The sequence below is a fragment of the Strongylocentrotus purpuratus genome, unplaced genomic scaffold, assembly GCF_000002235.5.
Source record: "Strongylocentrotus purpuratus isolate Spur 01 unplaced genomic scaffold, Spur_5.0 spur5_scaffold_9, whole genome shotgun sequence".
NCBI classification, from domain to species: domain Eukaryota; kingdom Metazoa; phylum Echinodermata; class Echinoidea; order Camarodonta; family Strongylocentrotidae; genus Strongylocentrotus; species Strongylocentrotus purpuratus.
The window spans coordinates 17,060,943-17,088,786 of record NW_022145615.1 but is presented as its reverse complement, the minus strand read 5'-3'; the positions used below and the strand labels follow the sequence as shown (position 1 = coordinate 17,088,786).

Below are 27,844 nucleotides of genomic sequence, written 5' to 3'. Positions count from 1 at the left end.
GAGAGAGAGAGAGAGAGAGAGAATGAAGTGGAAGAGGCAGACATAGACAGCCAGCCAGACATACATAGACATAGATATTTGGAAAGAGGTTTCAGACAAGAAATTTATAACTACATCTATAACCAAACGTAAGTTGGCGCTGTTTATATTATCTTATTATCCGTCATTGGGGATCGTTAACAAACCCCAGCATCAACGAGTACTTGGTTTCCAAATGAACCAGCATTTAGTTCTTACAAAAATGAATACTATTTACAATATTATTACAAAAATATACATGTACTTGGGATAACCATACTGCAGAGCTATTTACAAGAAAAGTACGGATGCAACGAAACTGGCGAAAAAATTATTATAGCAGCGCTGAGATTACGGCCTAAAAGTAACTTTATTTATTTTGGTGCATTTTATAATGTGATTGGAGCATTATAAGTTTATCCTGAGATTGGTTGTCTATGAATCAATGTAAAAGTTCCCATTGATATAAGGACTACCGGGGAGTTTCTAGAAACTGATTTGAGATGAATAGTCATGAACATGGAATCATCTTTATGTGGATTATGAAAGTTTTCAGTTGCGCATATTGGAATCTGAAAAGAAAGTCCTTTTATAAAATTTACCGACCAATATAACAAGGCTCATGATGTCGAAATTAAAGTTCAAAGCTGACATCATAAGCTTTTAAAATAAAATCAACCAGTACATCAAACGATAATCCGGGATTAAATCTAAAGATGTAACTCCTATCTCACGGTTTCCCCGACGGTACAATGCTGGCATACTGTGTTCCCTTTTTCGTCGAAATTCTTTTTGATTTCTCTTTATCCTCTAGAACAAGATCGGCATAGATTAGGCCCTCAGCATTAAGATTCGAAGTCTCCTTTGCCTTCTTCTCCTGATCACCATCTTTGAAGGATTCCGTGACACCTGGTTCCTCCGCCGATTCTACCAGACTATTTTTCTTCGAATCCCCAAAGAGTCCATGTTTGCTGCTTCGGATTTTCTCAGGTTTGGCATAGAGTGGTGAGCGTTCGGTGGTCTGCCCCCTTGCTGTTGCGCTGCGTGCTGCCAGGGAGAGGCTACTGCCGCCTCGCATCATGTCTGGAAGACCGATCTTGCGTTCGGACTTGAGGATTGGCAGTGTGGATGATCCTTTGTAGGTGCTCCCCGTCTTGCGTTTCATCTCAAGGATGGTCGCATAGGCATCACTGCCTCCATGCTCCATCACCGTGATGGGCGTCGTGATCGGGATTCTTTTGCCGTTCCGTCGTCGCACAACTTTGACGATGACGATGATGACGATGATGAGGATGAGGATGAATGCTCCTGCTGCAGCGGAAGTCATGATGAATGTCCTTCCGGTAAGGAATGCTGGGAATTTGGGTTTCATACCAACAGTGACGCCAGCGTCGTTAGCGTTGTAGCCATCAATGTTTGGAAACTCTGTGCCTTCTTGTGTCGGCCTCATTGCCCTCTGCCAGTCGGTCTCATCCGTGCCCATTGCATCACCGCCGTGAGACTCAACCGTCGTCATGTCTGGACTATCGGTGGTCATCCCCGTCGGCTCAACCAGAATGACCAATGTGGCTGTACCCGTCAGCAACTCTCCATTGGTGGTCTGCGCCTGGCAAGTCACCAAGGTGTTTGCATCCTCCTCGCGAATGTCCTGTATCTCCAGAACCCTGTCACTATGCATCAGCTGCATCCTGCCAGGAGAGCTTTGGTGCATGTCCGTTACCGATGGTTCCACGTTCCAGGAGTAACCCCTCACACCTATATTGTTCGTACTCATCAGAGCACAGGTGAATGTGGCCTTTGCTCCGACCTTGACAGAGTTGACCGCTGGCTCTATCTGGACTTCAGGGGGTACATCCATCGGTCGAATGGAACAGGTCTTTCTCGTGGTGGTCATAGGACCTCGCATCAAGCACGTATACTGGATGTTGGTGTCTTGTGGTCGTAGGATCTGGCGGTGGACTGCGTATCGGAGACCCTCGTTCTCCTCCAGCTCCTCCTCGCCTCGAAACCAGGTCAGGTCAGGAATAGGATTACCGCCCTCTGACGTGCACACCATGTCAACCGTGTCGCCAACCTAGATGTCAACAAGAAAAAAAGAAATAAAAACAAAAATTAGGCGAGAGTTCAACCGATGCAGAATCCACAAACATGATATCACAATAACCATCTCTAAAAAAAGATATAAAAAACAATCAAAATTCTGAAATCTAAAGTTAATATGCAATATAATAACAATTATCAAAAACAACGTTAAACTTAATCTTAAACATTTGTGTTAATTGTTATACAGAATTTGATGATTCGTACAGCATCATTTGATATGTTATACTGCATTGAAATCGGTTATAACAAGTTGACACATTAAAGTATGATTACTATGATACCAAATGGTAATTAAATCGTCTCAGTTCCAGAGAATAGGCATATGCATAAAGTTAGTGGTTCCACCGATTATTGTAATCAAATTCACAGAGAAAGATTCAATGAAAATTTAACTCTCTTTTCCATCGGATAGGCAGGTCTGTGTATAAGTTAGGTGCATCACACGTTTTGGAAATGGGAACGTTTAGAAGCCACGGTCAGGGAAGAAAGTGATTGGCACATGTACGGTTATGCACACCTCAATGAGACTTATTTTTGTTATTACACTTCACGAAGCAAAGATACTAAATTTTACACTAATTTCCTTCTTATTTTATGCAAAAGAATGTACTGACTGTCTATAATCGTGAGCTAGTCTTGCATCTAGACTGCGGAACAGCTATCCATGAAATTGGATACTCAGTACCACACTGCAAAACAACTTTAATCTCGCGGAAACGGCTATGACAATCCTGAAAGTCAACTTCTCTCCGTCGTGAGCGGACTTCTACTTTGACCGATTGTCAGTATAAGAGGAGAGAAGTATTTCATTTTTTTTCCTTCCAGAAACGGCGGAGGAAATTGACTATTAGATGGATGGATAAAAATGTGAAGATTAAAATGTTGATCTCTACATAATGTAGTTGTCTAGACATACTGCGGCTTATAATGTTAGCTATCATCGCCTTTAAATGTCTGACTCATAAAAAATTCTTTCTTTTTAAAAATCGTATTTTGTGATTTTCTTTCTTCCGTAACATGATGGAATTAGTACACAATAGCGTGAAAAATAATGGGACCGAGGTTATTTCTTCTTTTCATCCGCATATGTTTTCCTGTTTTTCTTCTTAAATTTTCATTATAGATTAGTTTCAGAATATCATAACAGACTCTTTGAGTTGATTTATCATCCTTAAGTTATACAAAACAACTGTTTTAGTGAGGGTTGCAAAAACAGTCGCCTGTAATTCAGTTTCCTTTGAAAAAAATAGACAGATGATGGAAGAGACCCAAACACCACTTCATAGGCTATTATTTATACGACTTGAGCGAGTGAGGTGGGGGGGGGGGGGGGGCATTAACTGGGCTAGTAAATACCCCTCCCCCTCCCCCACCCCCATCATCACCAACCACCCGTGTCACCTCAATAAGAATTGTGACCTGCACCATTCCGATTTTTTTGTTTAAAAATATCTTTTCCAACATAAGTTAAAAAACCGAAAGAAAAACAGTAACTTTAGCAATCTGGCAGTAGAGCTGTTAATTGGCAGTGAAAGCTCACGTGAAGAATCGTCTTGTATTTTTTGGAGTGAAAATATAATTACAGACTGGTACCTTGAACGAATTATCGTTCCAATTTCCCTGTTGATCTAAGCTAAAAGGGCAACGTCCTCCCCACATGGAATATACATGTAGTTGATTAGAATCGCAAATAGATCGACGGATATAACTAGGGATGTATGACTGTAAAAACAGGTCTACCCCATTCACTGCATTTTGATTTTATTCATTAAAAAAAAAACTCTTGTACACTTATAAACTTTTCGAACCATTGTTTCAAAAGTGAAGAAAACAAAATGACACAGCCGCATTTTAATAATCCACAGTTTCCAGATAATGGTTATAAATGTGTCATATTAAAAAGCTCATTTTGATGGAAAATAAACAATAAAGTGACAATACACCATTTTATCTATCCAATCACATAATACATAGAGGCCTATAGTTCATTGATTTGCATTCCTAGTTTGAAATAAAGCATAGGAAAAAAGATAATATCTATTTCATGAAATTTCATCCAGTTTTTCATATCACACGATGACACGAACGAAGTGGTAATAATGATGTTTTCCATAATCTTCGTTTGACATGCAGAACAGCATCGTAGGCCTACTTGATATTCCGCCCCTCCGCCATTCTTAGGGGGCGGGAAGGGAGAGGGGTGGTTGTAAATACGTTGATTTGAGATGTACATTGCATACCATGTTCATAACATCGTAAATATGGGGGAGGGGCTACTGGCTCAAATGTCCCACGGACCAACGCCCCAGGGCCCCGTAACACACAAGTTGCAATCAATCACAAAATGGCAATAGGGACTTTTAGATTTGCGTGGACTGATACGTGTGACGTCCATTCAAGGCAGTGCATTAAAAGGACGTCGATCGTGGCGATCCCCATTGTCTTCGTGCGAATCTAAAAGTCCCTAATGTCAAATCGAGAACGTCGTTGCATGCACATAAGGCTGATCAATCGCTAATCAGAATAGTTATCTCCAATTTGCAACTGATTACAAACCGTTGTGTGGCGGGGCCCTGTTTAAATAGGATCCTCGAATATGCTTCTAGAATTAAATTAAGTTTTCTCAGCGTTTCAATAATTTCCTTGGCCTCTGCATGAATCTATTTAGATATGTCAGGTATATTTTTAGTATAACCATAGAAGAAGCATGTATGGGAGATGAACATGGAAGCACTAGCTGAATCACATGAGCATCTTCCGTGGTGGATTAAGGGATGATAATAGATCGTAATCAAAGAAAGAATCATACATTTTCCGTGATTAGGCGTGATTAGTTATACCGTTTCGGGATAGTTATACGATGAAATTGTGTGTGTGGACGCTTTATACTAACGATACGTCGTATAAAGAATCATGCCTAATCACGCCAAATCACGGAATATGTTGTGTGTGGACGTAACTAGTATAACTAGTCGAACGGAATGACTTTATTGTCTTCTTAACCAGACTCAAATTCGATCTGCAAACTGTCAGCAGATTGGTTCCGTCGCTTAGTCTAAAATGAATAAAAATGTGTGTTATGTTGACGCCGATGTTGATGACGACATAACAAATTTATTTGTACACTGGTATTTTAAAATCCTGGAAACATGAATTAAAATACTTGATAGTTTCTAATGTCACCTTGCATAAACGCCACAAAATTACATACCTCTTTACGAAATACATACTTAGTCAACTGTTATAAAGCTTTTTTTGTTACTGTCATACTGCACTATGAGGTATGTATAGGTAGGCCTACATTGTTGGTTACATGTATGTGGTCCTCGGTTATAGTAGGGAGTTTGCGAAAATTACGGACGGAGATTCTGCGGTTCGTGTGCAAAATCGAGAAGCTACTATAGTAACAGCGGGGTGACCGCTGAGGTACTGAAATCCAGAACGGGTTTTGGCCAAATATACGGGCTCTGCGTCGTAGAAGGTCTGTCCGTCGCTGACCGAAAACTCGCTAATCTCAATTTTCCGACGGAAAAGACCAAGTCAGGTTCAAGTCTGGAAGACTAGGTACGCCCGATCTTTCAGCAAGTCTTGATAAAATTAGGAAGCTGTAAATTAGCATTCTCCATGCCCAATCGGCTCAACGAAATCCCATATGAGACACAAGTTTGTATGTACCCCACCCACGCACTTCTAGATGATTCATAGCAGCATCACAACTCAGTAGATACTCAGGTGGGCAACTGGTCATCGGTAGGAATTTGACATTCATCTCATTCCTAAAATATTGGTATATTAAAGGTACTATGTCCCATTTGAAGGCCAACAAATGAAAAGGTTAACTTCCACCGGCATTTGAAAGATAATACTAATTTAGAACTTCTCTCAAAACGAAAGGGCTTGAAAATGTTTTTTTTTTGTGGGAAAATTTCGACACTTAGTTGGCGAATTGACTTAAGGGAATGCAAACCTTTTTAGTAAATAATCTGATTTTCAGACCCTTGTAACGAATGGTGTACAAGGCTGTTGACCTTCTCTTTGAACTTCGAACATGCATAGTCGGTAGCACAACATAAATCCATAGTGAGCACGCAGGTAGTCCGAACAAGGTATCACATATAGACAGCCTTGAGGATATGAATAAGCGTGATGATGTAATAATCATGACATCAATTAGTATGAATGATTTCCGGAATCACCGGGCATAGATTGCCCATGGCCAGACACTTTCGTAATTAATTACAACACAACAAATCCCATGTGAGCTTTCCATATTGCATCGTCTAAATAAAATGACGAATAATGAACATCAATAACCACAGACTGATTGAAAGAGTGTACAAACTTCTGAAGATTACGTCATTAATATAACAGCTACACGTAATTGTTAAGTTTATGAGCAAATTTACTAGTGAAATATACCACCAAGTCTCCTAACAAGAATAGAATGATCCTCATACCTACAACAGCTCCGATCACTATAGGGTAGTAGGGTGACAGAAATGTGTTAGATATTATGCCAATTTTGTTAGAGCACTGACTTATTAAAATGAATAGTCTCGTGTTTTACCTCGTTCGGAAATATCCAAACGATTTTCCCCTAGTAATTCACATGGAATAAATTTTTTCTCTGTATTCCCCATACAAAATATTTCATAATATTCTGCAACTGATTCTTTTTCATGAATCATGACTTGGTACTGAATTTTTACATGCAGGGTACTTTGTAAAAAAAAAATTTGGAGAGTTTTTTTTTGAGGAGGCCAAGATTGAATGTAAACATTTTCGAAAACACTCAATCAATTGTAGAGCTAGTGGCATGTGTACAATATTTAAGCAATGGTCTTCTGAGAAAAAGAACAGGGAGATTGAATAACTTCAGTATACCTTCTTCAGTTGCAGTTGAATCCTCTACATTTAAAGAAAATTATGCATTTGAAAGATAATGGAGGCAATCCGGAAAGATAGGAGAGACATAAAGATTAGATAATAGTAGAAGTTCCGACGGTGTAGAAGGGAGAAATAGATGAGACACGACATTTCAAGATCTGGATAATTACCGCTTGAGTTAATCAGAGGCTATAGATATCTTTGTCTCTTAAAGTCCGGGAACATTGTGCTCCAGGCTACTCATCAAATAATGACACTTCATGCATACTTTCTTACGAACAACGATAATTACCGTGGGGTGAAAAAGGAGTTATCTTCTTAAATTAGAATGCAACAGGATTGGATACAAAGTTAATAAAATATGCAAATCAGGGAGAGAGATTGGAGATGAGCGAGTGGAAATATAGAACTAATTATCCATATTGAATTACTCGTTCAACTAATTATCAGTATAAAGGTAGTGAATGTTGATAAACGATTGAGCTAATGAGAGGTCATAGATCCATGTCTCCATACGTCTGAAACAATGTGCTTCAGGCAATCATTAATAAATGACGTCCTCGTTTTCCAGATAATTAACATGATTATAAATTAGATACAGGGGGGGGGGGTAAACAAGAGTTTACAAAGATAAATTACACTAAATTAGAATATAGAAGGATTTGATTTCAAAGTTAATAACATAATGCAAAATAGCGAGAGATTTTGGAGAAGAGCGAGGGGAAATACATAACTAAGTATCAGAGATGATAATGAAGACTAATTACCAATATTATTGAGTTAATAAGAGGCAGTATATATATGGCATGTCTCCTCTATAAGTGTGCAAACAATGTGCTTCAGGTGAATCATTAGACACTCTTTTCCATCCTTTTCTTACAGATAACGATAATTAATCTAATTAAGAACAAACTGTCATGGGAGGAGATTTGAATACTTGTAAACTCAGTATAGAACAGTAGAAACAGGCAGGATAAGACAGAGAGTGTCAAATCTAATGAGAAATGAAAAGAAAGAGAGAGAGAGAGAGAGAGAGAGATAAAGGGGGATATGGACAGTGAAAAAGTAGTTTTTTGTTCATAAATGAATGACAAAGAAAAACAGCAGACACTCCTTGCTTCTCATTCTCTTTAATCAATTCACGTCCCAGAGGAGATTTAGAACAGGAAGAGTTTTGATATGGAAGGAAATATGGTTGTTAAGGGTTAATTAATTACACGACGTGAGCCCAGTCAGAATCGATTAAAAGAGCTCAACTAATAAGAACCACAAATTAGATCGAGAAAAACATTTTTTGTTTAAATAACATGATCATCCGAAAACATGAACTAAAAAATGGCAATCATCTATTAAAGAAAAAACGTATCCTTTATCTTTAACATTCAAAATCAGATAATGTTGGAAATTGCGAATTTTAGGAAAAAACATGGAGGAAAACGTGAGGAAGAAAGAGGCTCAATCAAAACGTGGAGGACGAAAATAGACACAGGGAAAGGAGAAGCGGAGTGGGGATTAGAGAAGAGAAGAAAAGAGGAGAAAGAGGAGAAAAGAAGAGAAAGAGAGAGAGAGAGAGAGAGAGAGAGAGAGAGAGAGAGAGAGAGAGAGAGAGAATGGGAGGAGGAAGGGATAAAGCAAGAGAGGTATAGGTGCATAATCTTTCTTTCCTATTATGAAATATCTTTGCACCGTCTAATTTTCCACATTTTACTGTAATATACTTGATCGGTATGCTTCGTTTTTGTTTTGTTCTCTTTCTCTCTCTCTTTCTCCCTCTCTCTCTCTCTCTCTCTGTCTCTCTTTCTCTCTCTCTCTCTCTTTCTCTCTCTTTCTCTCTCTCTCTCTCTCTGTCATTCCGTCTGACTTTCTGGCTGTCCATCTCTCCATCTATCTGTCTGTCTGTCTGTCTCTCTCTCTCTCTTTCTCTAATATCACCACACTATATTCTGCACCATGTCAATACCTCAATCATGTCAATACTAACTTGTCTAACCTGTAATTAACACCGCTTCAGGATTCTGAAATCCAATTCAGGCCATTTAACATCCAATCGATCATTTTAAATTTTGTTCTGGACATCGTCGAGCAGATAATAGTCGCCCCCTGGACACACTTCTAAGATGACCAATTACCTACCAATTAGGAAGTCCAGTTTCCCCTGTGGCCACATTAATTGTTGATGACCACTATGGATGACCATTGGTCATTTGCAAATATATATGGTCTCTCCTTTTTGCGGCCAATAAACACTATACCCCGTTTAAAGAAATAATATAATATCATAATTTGGAAAGACATAAAATGGATTTGTAATATATTCCGGATGTGGATACTTAATACATATTCTCTCCTGCCACACTAATATTTGTATTAAGTAATATTTTGAAAATTTGGGTCACCCCGACAACCCTCATAATTTCGACAATGTCGGTCTCGCAGGCCTTCTGCATGTTCTGATGGTTCACAAGACCGACTGCTCACGAGACCGGTCTTGTCATTTTATCGGTCTCGTTGCCTTTGGTCTACATGGATGCCTTTACTTGGATTTCTGTTTTAATATACACCATTGTCGTAACGTAATCAAATTTAATGCATACATCGTTGTTAAGTGCTATGTTACAAATTAGTTCATTCACCTGTTACAAATAATTGTATTTCAGTATAGCTAGAATGGGAATCGCATACATTCCGTGTTGTAAGGTAGGACAAGCCATAATGTTTGTGCTGCCTAGCAACAATAATGAACATGTATATGCAATTCACCATCTGACTATTGAAATAAAGTTATTTGTAACAGATGAATGAACTAATTTGTAACATGGCACGTAACAAAGATTTATGCATTAAATTTGATTGCATTACGAAAATGGTTTATTGATTTCAGTACTACCAGGTATAAGTGCACACTGTTCTACATATAATTCGTGGAATATCACAAGACAACTACTTTAATAAATTTTAAATATTTAATAAAATTTCACTAAAACACCGTCGAGACTTAGTTACCGATTTTTGGACAAAGTTCCAACGAATCGAAAAAGAAACCCCCAAGTTCATGTTGAATCTCGCATCTAAATAAAACAGACAAAGAGTGTGGATGGATTTTAATTATACCCCCTCCATTTTAACACAAGGGACATTAATAATGTAGACCTTCACATTTCCTGAGAGCCTTTCAAAAGCTATAAAAACGGAAGCGGATGGAAGGTAGAAACCAAATATTATTATGTTGACTGGTTGTTTGTTGAGAAATCGGGGTAGGGTGAACAATTTTGAAAACTTTTGGAAACTTTTAAAACTAAAGTGGCGGGAGGAGAGATACCGGACATGTACTATATTTATGGCTTGTTTATTTATAGACCGAGACTTTCGTTTGACTTTTAACAAATCTGATGGAAATATGGGTATCTCGAAGAAAGAATAATTACTGCACAGATGTCAGTGTTTTACGTCAAACACTGAACAGAAACATTAATAAAGGAGGGGAGGGGGGGGGGGGCGTTGAGAGTTTATATTTATTTTAGCAATCACATGTCGTCTTTCTTGAATGATGTCATAATAACAAAAATCCGTTTTGATGTATAGGAGGGAAGCTTAGTTCGTCCATGGTTCAAAATAATCAAGTATACTACTTTTGATATGTCTGGAATATTCAGAATAATATATCTAGAGGATTTCGATATAGAATTAATTTCAATAAACATGATTTATATTTGTGTAACATGAGTACAAAAGTTGTAGAATGAGAAGAAAAACAGCATTACAAATATAATGAACTTGAGACATAACGATAATCATCTAGGTATAAAAACCTCACGTCTTCACTCCAAAATAAAAATAATTACTGGCAGGCTTAGCATGGACCCTTTGTAGACCCGCGAGCTTAATAGCAAAAACTTTCCCCTATCACTGACCCGAGACTAGCTTCCTACATAGCCCTCTTCCTCCCCCTCCAAGCACCCTTTTAATCCAACTCGGATACCATCGGCTACCAAAGAGATTAGGATAATTTACCTTCTATACTTACGAGGTATCTTAAAAATAAAAAAGGAAATCGATAGATTGTAATCTGAGAAAGGTGTACGGGGATCACATGGGTGGCTGGAAACCTGATATAAATTATGCTTAGTCAGTATAATTGATTAACTTCGTAATCTATTTATGAATTATTTTCCCTGTAAGTGGCCTCTTGGTAGAGCAGAACGTCTAGCACATTGACCGCTGCTCCTGACAATGAATTCATATACTCGACTGGAAGAGATATCTCTTCTGTTCCTCCGCCAGATGCGACTGGGTTTATCAGAAGTACAACAAGGATGGCACAAGCGAAAACAGATCAAAATGATAAGGGTAAAGAGGTGGGAAAATAACAAAATTGATTTGGCGTCTACTAATTGAGTCTATTGAACAATATTATTTAAATTCTTTAGATCTTCAATCCATCAAAAACCATATGAAATATCAATATCTAATCAATCAATTACAACAAGATTATGTAAACAAAAAGAAAATAATTGATTGATCTAAGATGGAACCCCTGCAACAATTGATTATGGATTACACGAATGTTCTTTATTACCCATATACTAGGAAATTAAGATGACATCATGATAGCTATGATGATAAGATAAACTTTGCTAGATGAATTATCATTTTTATTTCAATTTTCAAATCTCTTCAAATTTCCTTGATTATTTTATTTTCATGTACACGTGAAATTTATTTCATTTAAAGGAGCTTTGTTGTAATCGCGTTTTATTTTATTTTGGTTGAGGTTCTCCTCCCCTCTGTATCCTATATTGACCTAATACTAATTTATTAAAGAGTAAACTGCATCAACCAGCAGGTATATGATAATGTGTGAGTTATACAATTATAAAATATCAATCCAGGGCCCCATTTCACAAAACTTGTCATAGGTGACAATGACATTTTTTGTTATAAGCTAGTAAAAATCCTTGCTTCTGATTGGTTATCAGCAGATTCGTCACTGATTTCTGACATTTGTCATTGAAAAAAGGCTTTGTGAAACGGGTCCCAGAACAATAATGTATACAGTATCATAATGGTCGTTTTAGAAAGCGGAACAGTATTGTAGAACCCTGGGCTTAGTGCGAAGGCTGCTAAATGATTCCGTCCTGGACTTTGAATGGTATCAATTATCATTATGACATTTCAATATGACCTTTTAACAAATTATATGTCTGTACCATTCATTTAAATATAGAAGTTGGTACAAATATTTGTGTACCAACTGAATAACGCCTGCATTGGAGAAATGACAGATTGATCCTCTTTACTATATTTAGTTTCTGGAGATTGGATGATTACATTTTCGATCTTCCGATAGATGAAGAAATGTATAGAATGAAACAGTTTAGAGTACAAAGCCTGTAAATCATCACCTATCTACCAAGGAAGGAAATTTCATCATCCGAAGCAGACTTGTCAAAACTAAACCCTTGGGAATTACCAGAGAGCAAGAATAGCAGACAGTCGTCCGGATATTGGTAAATCTCATCGCATTGTTTCTAGGCATTCATAGGAATGTGGAGAGGGGATGTATAGGTATATTATACATGTATACATGTACTTAGAAAACAAGATACAGGTCGAACAAAAGGAGAACGTGTGTGTGTGTGTGTGTGTGTGTGAGAGAGAGAGAGAGAGAGAGAGAGAGAGAGAGAGAGGAGGGGTGGGGGGGAGAAAGAGAGAGAGAAAAAAAACAGGAAAGAGAGGGGGAGAGAGAGAGATAGAACACTGATATCAATTTCACCGCGGAAGTCGCTCAATGAAATTTGCTCCTGTTATTTTGAAAATAATCCAAAAATGAGTCGCCTTTTGCACCATACGGTAATTCTCTGATTTAGTTTCGGGTATTACAGTAACGACAAATTACAGCTTTCTAAATATCCTTTTCATTGAAAGTACGAAGATATTGAGAGAAAAAGAATTCGGGTCTCGTCAGACTTGACTGGAATCCATCCAACGTCTATGAACTTATGACCCCGAAAGTGCAACGGGCCCATTTTTTTTTTATCGTCGTTGAAAATAAAGAAAAGAAGAAGGAAAAAGTTAGAAAGCAAACGTGTGTCATCGTCGGAAACATTTTTCTCTAGAGGAACTTTTTGTTTTCCCGCCTCTTTACCCCTATCATATTTATCTGTTTTTCGCTTGTGCCCTTCTGGTTTTACTTCTGATAACATTGTATCAACCAAACCAGTCGCATCTGGCGGCTATTGATGTCATACTTTCCTAACTTCGAATGTAAGTTTCGAACGTCTGCGGCTTCTGTTACATAGAGATAAAATATAATAATTGTTTTTTTTCTTCTTGAAGTCAGTTTCGAAAAAAATACATGATAATGTAATGTCATTATGTTTAATATTTATGTTACGGATTTGTATAAATATAACAAGAGATGCGAAATTTACATATTACTCTAGTTAGATCGGAAACAAAAATAAATCCAGACAATTTTTTTTTTTTAGAGAAATCAAATCTTTTCAGGTAGGAATATATAGGAAAATATGGTTACTTGAACACAAATGCTATTTCCACCGAATGAACTAATTGAAAGGGATGATATAAAACATAGATATGAACATGTACATGTATTTGTTGTTTGAAGCTCAGTAGAAAGTTTAGGAAGGGGAAGGGGTGACAAACATTTGCCCCCTAATTGTGTTCCTTTTTAACCACCCCCCTGTTTTTAGACCCTGGATTCACCCGAATTTATTTATAGATATCATGATGATGACGATGACATGACGTAACTCCCTCGATTGACGAAGCATGAATATGATAAAACTCTTTAAACAAACTTATAAAAGGTATCATCGGTGACGGACAGACTTCACCGACACGACCGAAGATCTCAATTTCGCGCGCTCAGCTTCACCTGAAAACCCCCGTTTGTTTGGAGCCAGAAGGGTGTTAACTCATACTTCTAATTAAGGCGGGAATAAATATGATTGAAAAGGTAAATATAGGATAAGACTTGTCCCTCTCTATTACATTCACATGGATATCTAGGTTACGGTACGGGTAAGATGAAGGACAGGTATATGAGTTTACTTGAGAATGAAAACTTGCTTCTCAAAATAGAACCGAATTAGCAGGTGGTAGTATTGATATCACTATTTCTATTTCTAGATGATGATAATGCTTGTCTACCCAATAGCGTCCTTATTCTAAGAAAATAAACATAGTATACATTACTACACAATATTCAGATATTTTGAATTCGTCGCATATAATCAATCTTCTATTAAATAAAAGCAATCAATTTTGAACTTTGAAATAGTAACGAATTATATTCTGATAGGGTCTGTCTTAATAACAATTTTTTTCAAAAGATGAAAGATGTACATGAGGTATGCTTGGCCTATACTTCCCGTGGAGTACTTTTTGGTTTAATTAAAAAAAAATATATATAACTTTGACAATTTTAATATTCCTCCGTGTGTTTCAATAGTTTCTTTTTAGTTTTATTTCATCAACAAAATCAACATCAATGTATTATTATATCTCTTTTATCCTCTCTTAAACTCCGATTCATAATATAACATATGTAGTATTTGATTGCAGATCGGGGCCAAGCATACGAGACCTATTCATAGTCCTTAAAAATATGAACATTTGTACGAATCTTTAAGTGAATTTCCTCCTTTCAAAGTCGTCGCTGCTACAAATAGAGTTATCTCACAAAAAGACGAGATTGCAAATTATATGAAATATTTCAAATTTAGTTGTTGACCGAAATATCCGAGCTCACAGCTTGAACCTACCTCCACTGGCAACTAACCAGCAGACCGCCAGCTGCTAAGATAAATCGAAACAAAATGTGATGAGAGTCATCCCTATACTCCACTGCCTGGACTGTTTCCGTGTCGCGCTCACTCAAAATAACACACCCTCAACGCTAAAACAAAAGCAGTCCTTTTTCATTCTTTGTTTTTTCTTTGTTAAATGTATAAACAGTCCTTCCAATAGGGACTTTTAGATTTGCACAACGACAACGTGGATTGCTACGATCGACGTCCTTTTAATGCACTGCCTTGAATGGACGTCACACGTATCAGTCCACGCAAATCTAAAAGTCCCTATTCTTACAATCGACTGGCGTGCGATAAGAGGGACTTCGCGCATCGTGTGAGATGTATAGGGAGTGGAAAATTATGATAGAAGAAAACCAAATAGGCCTTCGTAAAAATGGACAGAATCTGGACCAGACTTGAACTCCGTCCAGGAAAATACAAAATACTATCTCATCGCAAAGGAACATACCGATTGCACTTCTTAACATGAATAAAGGTCATACCTTCCTTATATTAGTTTTTTTTTTAACAGAAAGTTTATGAGTTAAATGTTTTACATTTTCTGGAATCAACTAATCATCATAACCTATCATCATCGTATTCATCATTATCAGCAGCAGAATCGTTGTCGTCATCATACACCACATTCTCCTCATCAACACCATTCTCATTCACCATTCTTATTTTTATCAGTATTATCATATTTATCAAATTAATCAATATCATCATCGTTATCATTATTATTATACCATCGTATCAATAGAATCCTCGTCATTGACTTCATCATAGTTACAAGGGCGAAGATCATCTTTAAAGTCATCATCATTACCATTACCAAAGGCAACTGCCTTGCCCCATCACGATCGCCATAAAAATAAAACATTACAAGAATATTGCACCATATACAGAATATCCTCTTCGCATTCATGACTTCATAAGCGAAAAGGTAGAAATACCAAATTATCACTACCACACACCTATGCCAACGTCACTACTTAATAACCGCAAACTAATGGTGCTGGTATGTAATTTTACCTGACTGCTAAGAACGCATAAATGCTTGTATAATTATAAGTAAGCAACCAGACTGCCGACAAATTTAGGTCCTCTCCGAGGGACCTGGTAATGAGGATTAATGCCTTAACAAAGGGCATATATATATTTTTAGTATACCTGACCACAATCGCTGTCAGCATATACCTCTATATTTCAATTATCGTGTGTATTTTCAAGTGAAAATATTGGTAAATTCATACACCTATTGGGTAGAAATATATGTGCTCTTAATTGAGCATCATGACGCATCTACAATGACACTAAAGCGTTAAGCTTTGGACAACTGGTATCAATTCATTACGATCAAATATTAATCTCGCATTTCCCCCCAACATGTCCCCTGATTACGAAACAATATAATTATCAATGCATCATTTAGTGAAATTCATGAACAGGCGATCAGTGCTGTTAGGATTAAATCATTAATTTCAAGCACATTGGGAAAAGATGTATTTTCACGTATGTTTCTGATCTAGTCCATTTGCACTGTATACAACACGGGTGAACGGGAGGACAACTAATAAACGTCAAATGTATAAAATTAGATGATCAGGACCCTGTTTCATAAAACCTTTCATCAATAACATGCGCTACAGATCTATGGCAAATCTGCTCACACCCAATCAAATGCAAGGATTTCGGTAGCTTATAACAAGTTACGATAATTGTTAATGACAAAAAGTTTTATGGAACAGGGTCCTGGTCCTGTGATATGTAGCGATTATACTTTAAACGAAATTGTATACAAAGCGGTATTTCTAGAAACAAACCCGTGATCAGTTGTTACCTTAAAAAGCTGTCAAGTCTTAATATGGCCAGTTTAAATTCAAACCAGATTGGTAAAAGCAAATAGAGTGTCAATAAAGACGAGGAGGTCAAGTCTATAAATAAAAGTAAGTTTGAGATAAATAGTCAGATTTTTTAGACTATTGCAGCATTGCTACAACTGTCTGAGAGCACAAGTATAACAATGTACTATGAGGTATAGACCAACAGTGTAAACTTAAATGAATGCACTTTTGCTTCATTATTAGCAACTGAGTTTCCTTACTTCTTTTTTGTCCCTATCTTTTCTTTCAATGGAAACATTACAAACAAACTAAATTTGTGAACCAGCAGCATAAGCAACAATCGTATTTTCAAACTTAAAATTGATTTCCTTTCTGGCTTTTGATGTTCGGCAAACGTTTGGGGTTTAATCGGTAACTGATCGTACATCATCTTGTAGATAAACTGCCGACCATTTCCAAACCAAATATCGACTGGCAATACTCGGCACAAAATGGCAATGAGTCTGAGAACTGTTACCTTTCCGACCACGACCACTTTGGACGGCAAAATGTCTTTGATGCAGCAAGCTAAACCTCCAGCCGACCGAAGTGCTCCAAAGACCACTGGCAAAGATCTCTCTGCGACGTATAACAACTATCTCCCGATCAGTGGTTGTCGGGTGTCGGTAACCGGTCATATCTCTGTAGTGTGAATTAGGCTTTAGTGTATAGTCTATACACAAAGTACGCATGTCACATTACATCTGAAATTCTTCATATTGGTGCATTAGAACAGCTTCTTCATTCATTCAGGGGAGAGTGGGATGACATCATAAAGGACGTCAAGGTCAAAGTGATGATGAGAGTGATCCATGAGAACAGAACGGGACAGTCACGTGTAAGGTCAAGGAGCGTGGGGGTATCCCCCTCCTCAAACTTTTCATTTCTTTCGTAGCATTTGTCGCTAAATGAAGTACAGTACGTGTCGGTCATGGTATACAATGATAAGAATCGCCATGCTTGTCGGCAATGCTTGATAAGAGAGAGAGAGAGAGAGAGAGAGAGAGAGAAAGGGGGAGAAATAGAGAGAGAGAGAGAGAGAAAGAGAGAGAGGGAGAGAAAGAGAGAGAGAGAGAGAGAGAGGGGAGAGAAAGAGAGACAGAGACAGAGAAGGAGAGAGACAGAGAGAGAGACAGAGAGAGGCATACAGAGACAGAGAGAGAGAGAGAGAGAGAGAGCGCGTTAGAGGCAGACAGGCAGTGCCCTGATAGTTTTGCTAATTATACTGATTAACGATAAATAGCCACCACACCCACTTCAGCTAGATTACAGTTTAAGTCACGAATTCTCGACATGATAGCTGTCATCGACTCCAGAACATCAATAACATAATAGAGCATACATGTGTTAGCCAAGGCGAAAGCAATGACAACATTGCTTAAGAAACTAGTTTCCTCATAATGACATTAATGGCGGGATTAGTGACTCGTTATCCAACTCAAGATCTTTTTTTCTCGTGCGAAATGCAGTTAGTGGTACATACATGTAATTTGTGGTCATTTGGCCAATTTTAGGAACGAACATGGTTTGATGGTTCGTTTGTACCTGACTGCTAATGCTAAGAAAGCTTGTGTATGCTTGTTAGTATGAAACCAGGGGATCGAGGGCTTTAGGTCGTCTTAGAGGTACTCTATAAATGAGGTTCACATTGCCTTTAGCAAATACCAAATGACATGCACGCATTGACTTGGTTTGGAACCAGGGGCTTCCTGATTATAAAAGCCATCTAGACTACATATTTTTTTCTCGATTTCTGACAGGTGATCTTTCCCACCTAGTTTCTCATCTTCCCGAGGCCCGAACCCCTCCAGTCGTTATCAAGAGCAACCCATGAAGACCGTAACGATATTCATTTCAAACGCTACAGGAGATAGCACGGAAAGAGGGGTTCTGTAGTCCTGCTGATAGTACATGCTCTAGATATCCAGAGGCTCCAGAAAAAGAGGATTACTTTTAGGTCGAGAAAGACGAATATTTCCCTCAAGTACTGTAAATAAATCATGGGAATCGACAAAAAGAATGATTTATCACCTGGAATATATGCACGTTTTGATTTCATAACTTTATATAATGATAGATGCAAGGGCCACAGTCGAATAAGTGGGGGGGGGGGGGTACAAAAGAACAACAAGTGAGATGGGAGAAGGAAAAAGAGGGAGAGAGAAGGGGAGAACGGGGAAGAAGGGGGACAAAGTGGGGGGGGGGGGGGGTAGGGAGCTATAGGGAGCCTGCAAAGAAAGTCAAAGTAGCCTTGTCGTATCGCATCTCATTCACCTGGTCAAACATGTGCCCCCACTCACTCCATCATACCTGTGCCCCTCAATCAATAATTAACTCACGCTTCGCAAAATATATACAGAGTGTACAGATTTACTAGTAAGTAGGAAACTAAAGCTGATTATGATGGATCATACTGATCCCATTTAATAATTATGAACATACAATACGGTAGTTTAAATCGTGGTCTCCACGATTTTCGAAATTCAATCTTCATTTGGAAAACAAACCCTTAAAATTAATCAACAGAACCTTGATATAAATATTATCATCATGTGGTATCTATATATACGATGTACGTGAATTCCAGTGATATACGTTAGTGATATGATAAATATAGTTCTCATATGAGTTCCTTTAATAATATCTCTGTTGTTGGATATAGCATCTCCAAGATTTGAATAACCATCGAACAAAATGTAAACACTCGATGAGTGTATTAGTAACCGCAATGTCAAATTAATGAAGTCGGATGAAAAACCACAGGGTCATAATTGGTGTGCCAAGTTTGGAACGTAAATTTAGAAATGACGGTTACCTTAATCAATTACATCTTCAAAACATACACAGGGTAGTGTGTTCTCACATGCTCTCTAATGTACGTAATGTATTTTGTAACCACAATGCTTGCAGATATTAAAGAAAGATGTTAACACTAACAAAAAAGAAAAAAAAATACTGTCAAATCGCTTTATCCTCCCCACAATGAAAACGTCAGTTATTTTTAGATCATTAATTTTCAATAATTACCGTTTAATATCAATTACAGTACGTTGTGACACTTTCATATTGGACTTTGTAGGATCTCGACCCTAATCTAATAAGGTATTTGTATTTCGAGTAAAACCGCTTTGGGCGTGCGACATTCATGACAATGAAGGGATATTCGTGCTGAAATCATGTGAAAACCACAGGCTAGGAAATCTTAATTATCGAATGCGTTCAGTTCGCATTCATCGTCGTGCATGTACGAAAATTAAATGTGACGTATGTATTCCGCTTTTGTCAATGTTCTCTTTTTCGAATATTGTCTGTGATGTGCAGTGATGTTAGGGCATAGACCCATCTATTGACCCCCCCCCCCCAACCAATTATTGGAACAAGCATCTAAATATACGCTTTGACTTTTTCAACCCAGAATCAGGTAAACATTCACGATTTAAAAAATTATCCGCCCCCAGCTTTCAGAAAATCATGGATTTATTTTTGTAAGGTACTGCATGAATCGATTTTTTTTTGTGGATCTAAAGTAATCGTATTATTTTGTTAATGTTCAGGACTCTTGTGATGCCATAATGGGCATTTCACTTCCGAGTTATTCTTGCTCGAACTTGGCCAACATGCATCGAGAGTTCAAGTTTTAGTTAATTCAGTTACGAACCCCCCCCCCCGCCCCGTGAATAATCAAATCTATCATGTCTACACAAAGACATTGGTGTGCTGCCTCAAAGAAAGTTATGTGACACACTTTTTATTGCTAGTGCAGACAGTATCTAATAAATTACTCAAAATTGATGACACGCTGTCACTAATTAGTTTCTCACACCAGATATAACGGTGAACTGTATTTTGCTCGCGTATGTATACATGAAAACATTATTAACTTCATGCTATGTCTGTATCTATTCTCGTACCATCACTCTATATGAAATTGGATACATAAATGCATCAAGAGCATAATTACTCGCACAAAATCATTCCACCTTAAGAAACGAAGGAACTTTCAATAAAAAACAATTATCGATGACAAAAAAAAGAGAGAAAACTTATCCAGAATTAACATGTGAAAAATAAGTAGCACATTAAAACAAAATTATTATCCCCAATTTCGATTTCAAGTAACAAGGACGGGATTAATTGCACCTGTACGAATTGGCATCTTTTGCATGAGTAATAACAGGTGTACATTGAATAATAATGACATAACCAAACTGTCTATACCAAGTATTTTAATGAATCCGGGTCAAAACTCAAAATATTCAATTTCATAAATCGTTGAAATTCAGGTTCTATAAAATAAAAAAAACGCGCGTTCATGATCTCTAATGTAACCCATTTAAATCTTTAAAATGCAGCTCTACCTCTCTCATGATATATCTTCTGATATAAAGGTAATAAACGAACTACCATTTTCAATAAAACTCATGCATGCTATTTCCCTTGATAATTTTTGTTCTTTCCTGTCGCTGTGAAATGGGAAGTGATGAATCTATTTGTGGTGATAGTGGTCTCTTCAAACTCTCACATACACCATAGCTTTACATTGTCAATATCCAGAGAGCACGTTTTAGCTCATAACCGCCCGACGTCAAAGTTTAGTCCAATGATTCATGTTATTGAAATTTATGTTCCGTGAGTCACGTTCTTCTCAGGCAGTAGACTGGATATCCTGGTTTGGAATCCACTCAAAGCCACGAAAGGCCCTCGAACTCTGATTTAAATCTGCATAAATGCTAAGCGATCATAATCATAGCGAAAGCACCATGTCGAGAAATCTGCTTCTGTTGAAGGTTTCATACAAAGCTTTAGAAACAAGATAAAACGTAATCTGACTTCATTTTGGTTTACGAAATTGGCTGGGAGATGGAAAAGTCTTGCCTCTTTTTATTCACGGTGGGTACAAAATTCAATATAAGCACCATGTCCAGTCAAACACGTCTTCTTTTGGTATATCTCATCATGGCATTTAAAAATATGTCTTGATCATTCCCTGGAATAAAGCGAGTAGAGGTTCCATGGTCTTTTGGATAAATCAACGGTCTATGGATTTGATGGTTTGTGTTTCGAATCCCAGTCGTGACACTAATGGTGTCATTTGGCAAGACAATAATCTACATTGTCACTCTCCACCCAGGTGTGGAAAATGGGCTCCAAGTTCTTAGGAAGAAACTACTTGAACGGCTTTCAGTGCCTTAGGACAGTTTGGCTGAAGCCAGGTTAATGGTATTCATTGAGTTCATCACATAATACGTATTTCAAAAACAACATAGGCCTAATGTTTTTAAAAAAAGGGGGGAATGTTTAATTTGATGAGAGCAATTTGCAAGACGAAATTTGTTAAAGGCACATGTAACTCAAGTAGATTTCCGTGGTCTGTCGACAATGATTAGAATTATGGCTGATTTTGAAAGGAGAGAACAATGTCAGTTGTTTTCATAATCCTCTTTTTCATGTACACTTACTCATACTCCATAATTTTTATGATTGTAAAGTATTACGCATATAAACAAAGTGAAGGCATACAAACCATGGCAGCGGAACAGACCTCTAGATTGAATTATACACTACTTACCATAAAGTTGAAACAAATTAATCTCTTTTCATTAAATAATTGTGATAATTCGATTTATTCTTGATAGATAAAGTCGATATCTTCCCAGAGCCTGATTTAACAATCTAAAGAGTCATAGAGATTGATCTGAAAGATTATGATAAGGCAATTAGGCAATTATAAACTGTATCCATCACGATTCATTTATATCGTCACAATCATTTCATGAAATCATTTAAAGTCTATGGGCAACATTGTACATAAACGAGCTCCAGTAGAAACAGGCCTGCCTAGCCGTCTCAAAAGACATAACTAAGATTCATGTTCTTAATGTAAAAAGGAAACGACCGATTACTGGGGGCTATAATGTTAGTTCCCTTCAAAGCAGCTTGCCTAATTAAACCAACATTGATTATGTTCCTTACTAGAAGAGATGTATTTCAGAAAGAAAGAAAGAAAGAAAAGGAGAGAAAAGACCACCCAAAAAGACAAAAATCAAACGATGGGAAAAGAGTTGGAAAGAAATGTTCATCCCACGACAATTGTGTAAACATAATTATATAAATCACAGTTTTGTGCACCAATCACGACCCAGACGATTAAATCTCCCATCTGCATTAGCATTATCAATGAACTCAAACTCAGACTTTAATTTATTAATATAAAATTGCAATCGAATTAGACAACAGATGTGCTTCGAGAATAGAATTTGACTTTAACCAATCTATTGTTTTCTTCCATCTATTTTGTTTTAATTACACACAAAATAATGTGTGGTTGTCAAGCGTCCGTACACAGCTATATTTTGACTACAGCTATATGCGTAAGGAAACGGACAACACCCTTTACATTTTGATAAGCTCGCGTCTATAGTGTCTGGCAAATGTTCAAATATGAGGTTCGAAGATTATGGAGAATGCAATCATTACAAAAGAGAATGTGCCAAAGATACTTTTAAATATACACTTTCCAACATCAGCTGCTTAATTGGTCCCAAAACAGGTAATTATTCTTCAATTTTTAGAAATGTGATATTCTATTTATTACAGTCTACAGAAGACTATGGGTTATTTCATATATGGATTAATATTGAATATTAGAGAAAATTTGTCTTCTCTAATTGAAAAAGTGAATGATTACTGGAGATGGATTATAAGAAATTGCAATCTTAAAGGTAAAGACCAGTATTGGAAACGCCCCAATTTCAAAAAATGAAATGGAAGCTCTTATTACCAATCATGTGAAAGAATATGATGATACAAATTTTGCCGGGAAACCGCCTACTATTTGATATATTTGCTAAATTAGTTTATCTATTGGTGTGTGAGAGATAAACGCACGTGTGCGTAGTCCCATATACATCTTTCTGTGTACAGTACTTGTAACTTTACGAAGACTGGGCCAAATTTCTCATCATTTTGATGATTCCAGAACCTTGCAGTATACACACCAATACCTATATGCTAGATGATCAACCTTTTCTGATCGATTCCACGTTTCTTTCACAATGCAATCGCATGACCATAACTGGTCTTTATCTTTAATCTCTTTTGCGAAGCGAAGTTCATGATATTGCCTAAAGTAGAGTTGTCAGACTAGAAACTAATATTGGAGAGAAATTCCGGATGAGGAAAAGGCGTATTCTCTTTAAAGTGTTTAAGGCATGCCCGAAATTTGTTATTAATTTGTTCTTAATGAGCAAAAGTACGTCATTAAAGCTATCTTTCGGTTATTGAACGATTCAGATGTACAATTACCGATATTACTATTTATTTGATATAGAGTTATGTGTTAGATCGAAACAGATGGGGATAGCAGTTTACAGGCCTCTTCTCATAAATGTTACTCTTGATGCCCCAAATGCTTCATAAATATAAAAGCCAAAAATAACTACATTTTATTGGTGCCAAGGTGTTCATAGCATTATAGTAGAATTTAGATATGAATATGAAACAACAGACTCCTGTTTTTTGTTTGCGTCATGACCTTGAAAGTTATTGTATCATTGTATAAAGTTATCACTCACTCAAAAAAAACCTTGAAATTGACAGACAATACAACATAAAACAGACATACATCATGGACAGAGAGAGAGAGAGAGAGAGAGAGCGAGAGAGAGGAGAGGGGGGGGGGGGTCGGTATGGATCAAAATTGGTAGAGAGGATGAGAGGGGTGGTGGCAGAGTGAATATAAATATCTGAAAAGGAAATAAAGTAATCTTTTGAAATCATGAAGGAGAAGAGGAAAAACAGAGAGAGAGATAGAGATAGACAGAAGGTAATAGCGAAAGTGATAGGGAAGAGGAGAAGACAGAGAGAGAGAGAGAGAGAGAGAGAGAGAGGAGGGGAGGGAGGGGGCGTGTCATTATGCAAAGATGAATAAACCTATCCATACAACATGAGCCAACAGAAAGAAAATTGAATATCTAATTACTCGCATGTCTGCTATCATCATTATGATATTCCAAAGATGTATTGTACTGTTTTAATCGATACTGTCGATGGCCCCATGAATTCAACAGACGATCAACAGACGGGGAAACGATAAATTATTATTAATACTTCGCCGGAAGATGAGATGGCAATTAAAGACAATTCATGAATTAGCGCATCGTCAAAAGGGCTTTATGCGACAAACATTTGCGACCAAAAAATGAATAGTCATAATCCTTCTCAAGAAGAAAAGCAAAATACGAAGAAAGTAATACTTTCTCCATACGCACCATCACGAGGTTCTAATGCTACCGAAATTATGCACAAAATAATGAATACACAGACAAACACGTAGGATTATCCCACCTTACAGGTGTCAGATCATACGTGCCAGATTATATTCTTAATTACGTTAATTAAGATATGAGTCTGCATATTGCTTGTGCGGCCTCATAGTCCGTTATTACTCATCAGTCAGTATTGTCTTTGACTAGTCTACCAATTGAATTATAAAGGTATACGTGTATGAATTACTAAACCACTGAAAAAGATGAAAATCAGTTAATGGAAAGAGTTAAGAGTCAAAGTATGCGTGCCTTCATAGATGCGAGGGTGTGTATGCGACGTGTGATAATTTCACAGTACTGTTATTAATATTGCTTGAATTAACAAGTACATTTAGGATAGCACACTTACGAATGTATGTAGGAAGAAAATATACCATCTAACTATAGTTTGTTGCTCTTGAATCACTTATCTTACATTTGGGGCCTTAAAATCAGACTTTGTGTACCTGGGACACAATTTCCTCATTCCCATAATCTATCACTGTATTTTTATACCGAAATAAAAACTTAGTGTGCTGCTACTACCCAAGAAAATAGTTTAAAGCAGTCCTCTTGACTGTCTAGTTTAAATGATTCTTTGGGCGATTTAGGAGCAACTTCAGGGCCCATGTGGTATTCTGTTGGCCTTAACCTAAACTATTTTTCATTATATTATTCATAGTGGGTCTACAACGCCAAAAGAACATTTTCAGCCAAACATTTGTTTTGAAATACATTTAAAAAACTAGTGGGCCCCTATAACATAAAAATTGGGCACCGTTTTTCAAAAATCATTCGGTGGCATCGTTTTTAGCATTAATTTTTACTCAGAAATCCGCATTAAAAAAAAGAAGATGATACAACCCCTCCCCACTATGACTTTTTTTTCACCAACCTGATTTCCCGGTGAACCCCCCCCCCTCCCCCTCCGTGACACCAGGGCACCCGTCCCATGGGATAGCCACGCTACGCTATTGCCCCCTTTCCGTCTTGAATTTGAATAGCAAGCAAAAATTGGTGCTTGTGATTTTTTTTTTAAATAGGCATAGTCTAACAATAATGTATTTGGAATTCACTGTGTACCGACTTGACAGGAGTGCCTAAAAAAAAAGACATAGAACAAAACAGACAAACAAACGGACAAATAAACAAATAACAGCACTAATCATTAGCAATGGTATGCTTACCCTTCTAACTTTTGGGTCGCCATTCAAGGTAGTTATGTAACATATCGGCGAGTCCTCCGACGGAGCGATCAGAATAGTCACTCTGGCCGAAGCCAGGACGTTGAACCTGCCGATGCCGTCGGCATAGCCACACTGGTATGTCCCGTCGTCGGCGAGCACGACGTTGGATATCTGCAACGTGAAGACGTCCTGCGCACGATCACCGGTGATGGAGTAGCGACGTCGCCGATCGGCCGGGACCCGGGTGTAAATCGTACGATCGTGGCTCAGGTATTCGTTGGTCTCGGGTCGATACCAGTAGACCGTGATCCCGGCCTTCTGGTCGACGTCGCAAACGAGTGTCACCGAAGCTCCTGGTCGAACTAGGGCCGTTCGAGGTCCCTGACGAAGATTGATGGCATTCGTCCTCGAAATCGTGAACGAAATCAAAACCAACAACGACGCGACAATGTGAAGCTTCATCTTTATCCCGTCAGTGATATAAGCAGATTGTAAAATCCCCAGTAAAATCCCTCTAAATATCCACGTCGACGATTTTAGTCAATAATATCTTCGCTGGGATAACGTCGAAACTATCTCACAGAGATCAATATCACAAACTTCAAAAGCGATGCATTTGAAACAAACAAATCGGAATTATCTCTTTCGAAAAATGAGTGTATTCCCAGACTCAATCCGTGTCAACTTTTGTTAAACGATTTCACTGTGAATCTGACGCTTATACTGCAATTTTATCTACAATCATATAAGTCTCCTACTCCTGAGTCCTGGATTCATGCTCTCTGACACTGTACTGACCGAAGATCTTCAGACGTAAGTTCATTCACCACTTACTCCTGTTCTGTCTCAGCCAGAAAGTAAATCCCAGCTTAGTACCAAAGTGTCAGGTCCCTCCCCTTCGTTCTCCTTTACCCCTTGATTACTCAGCGCTGGAGCTCCGGTACCTGGTCGACTGAGATAGAACGTTATTCTCACTCACTCCGCTCAGCTCAGTGGGTGCTCGATCTACCATCCACAGGCAGCTGACGTCACGTCACGTGATCGTAACTGCTGAAACTTTATTAGTCGTCGCAGCAGACGTTTTGTGGTTAATGGTCCATTTTATGTGACACATCTGTCATGAATTATTGTTGTTGTAGAACTGTCAAACAAATTTCCGTTGGAGGCACAAGATACATATTTTTAATGGATCAAATTAAGTCAAATTTTGGTTCGTTAGTGTCTTTAAAGAATACTGAATTAGAATGCAGAATGGAAATTAAATTTGGAATGGCAGGATAAATTTAGAAGTTAGAAGATTCAAAATAGGAATTAAAAATCATTGCATATTATACAAAGGTAAGTGAAGTAATGTATAGTAGTATTAAAGAGTAGCAGAGAACTTTATACCTCCTTCATAAACAAATGGGTCATTTTATATGTCCTGTAGTCCAAGTTATGAAGACAAAACCTTCTTTTTGCAGACATATTAAGATATATATTCTCACCAGAAATAAATCAACTCGCAAAGTTAAACAACTGTGTATTTTTACTTCCTGGTTAACATGCATGCCATGATCAGGACCGCAATCGGTTTGCCACACAAAAGACTCAAAATGAATGATCTTTTTGTATTTCCAATGCGGATTGATCTGTATAGA

The 27,844-nt window shown here is 37.6% G+C and overlaps 1 protein-coding gene across 1 annotated transcript; it reads right to left on the bottom strand.

The window, feature by feature from the left end:
- Positions 1-580: 580 nt before the first annotated feature.
- LOC100891866 lies at positions 581-27,182 on the bottom strand. Its single transcript, XM_030977269.1, has 2 exons — positions 26,205-27,182; positions 581-2,092 (listed from the first exon to the last, which is right to left on the bottom strand). Exons 1-2 carry the CDS (start codon positions 26,664-26,666, stop codon positions 749-751), a joined length of 1,806 nt encoding a protein of 601 aa, XP_030833129.1. The 5' UTR covers positions 26,667-27,182; the 3' UTR covers positions 581-748.
- Between the last annotated feature and the right edge of the window lie 662 nt (positions 27,183-27,844).

Coding starts and splice junctions, on each gene's coding strand:
- LOC100891866 (XM_030977269.1), bottom strand. CDS start 26,666: ATGAAGCTTCACATTGTCGCGTCGTTGTTGGTTTTGATTTCGTTCACG. Junction 2,093..26,204: donor GCGACCCAAAAGTTAGAAGG/GTAAGCATACCA, acceptor GTTGACATCTAG/GTTGGCGACACGGTTGACAT.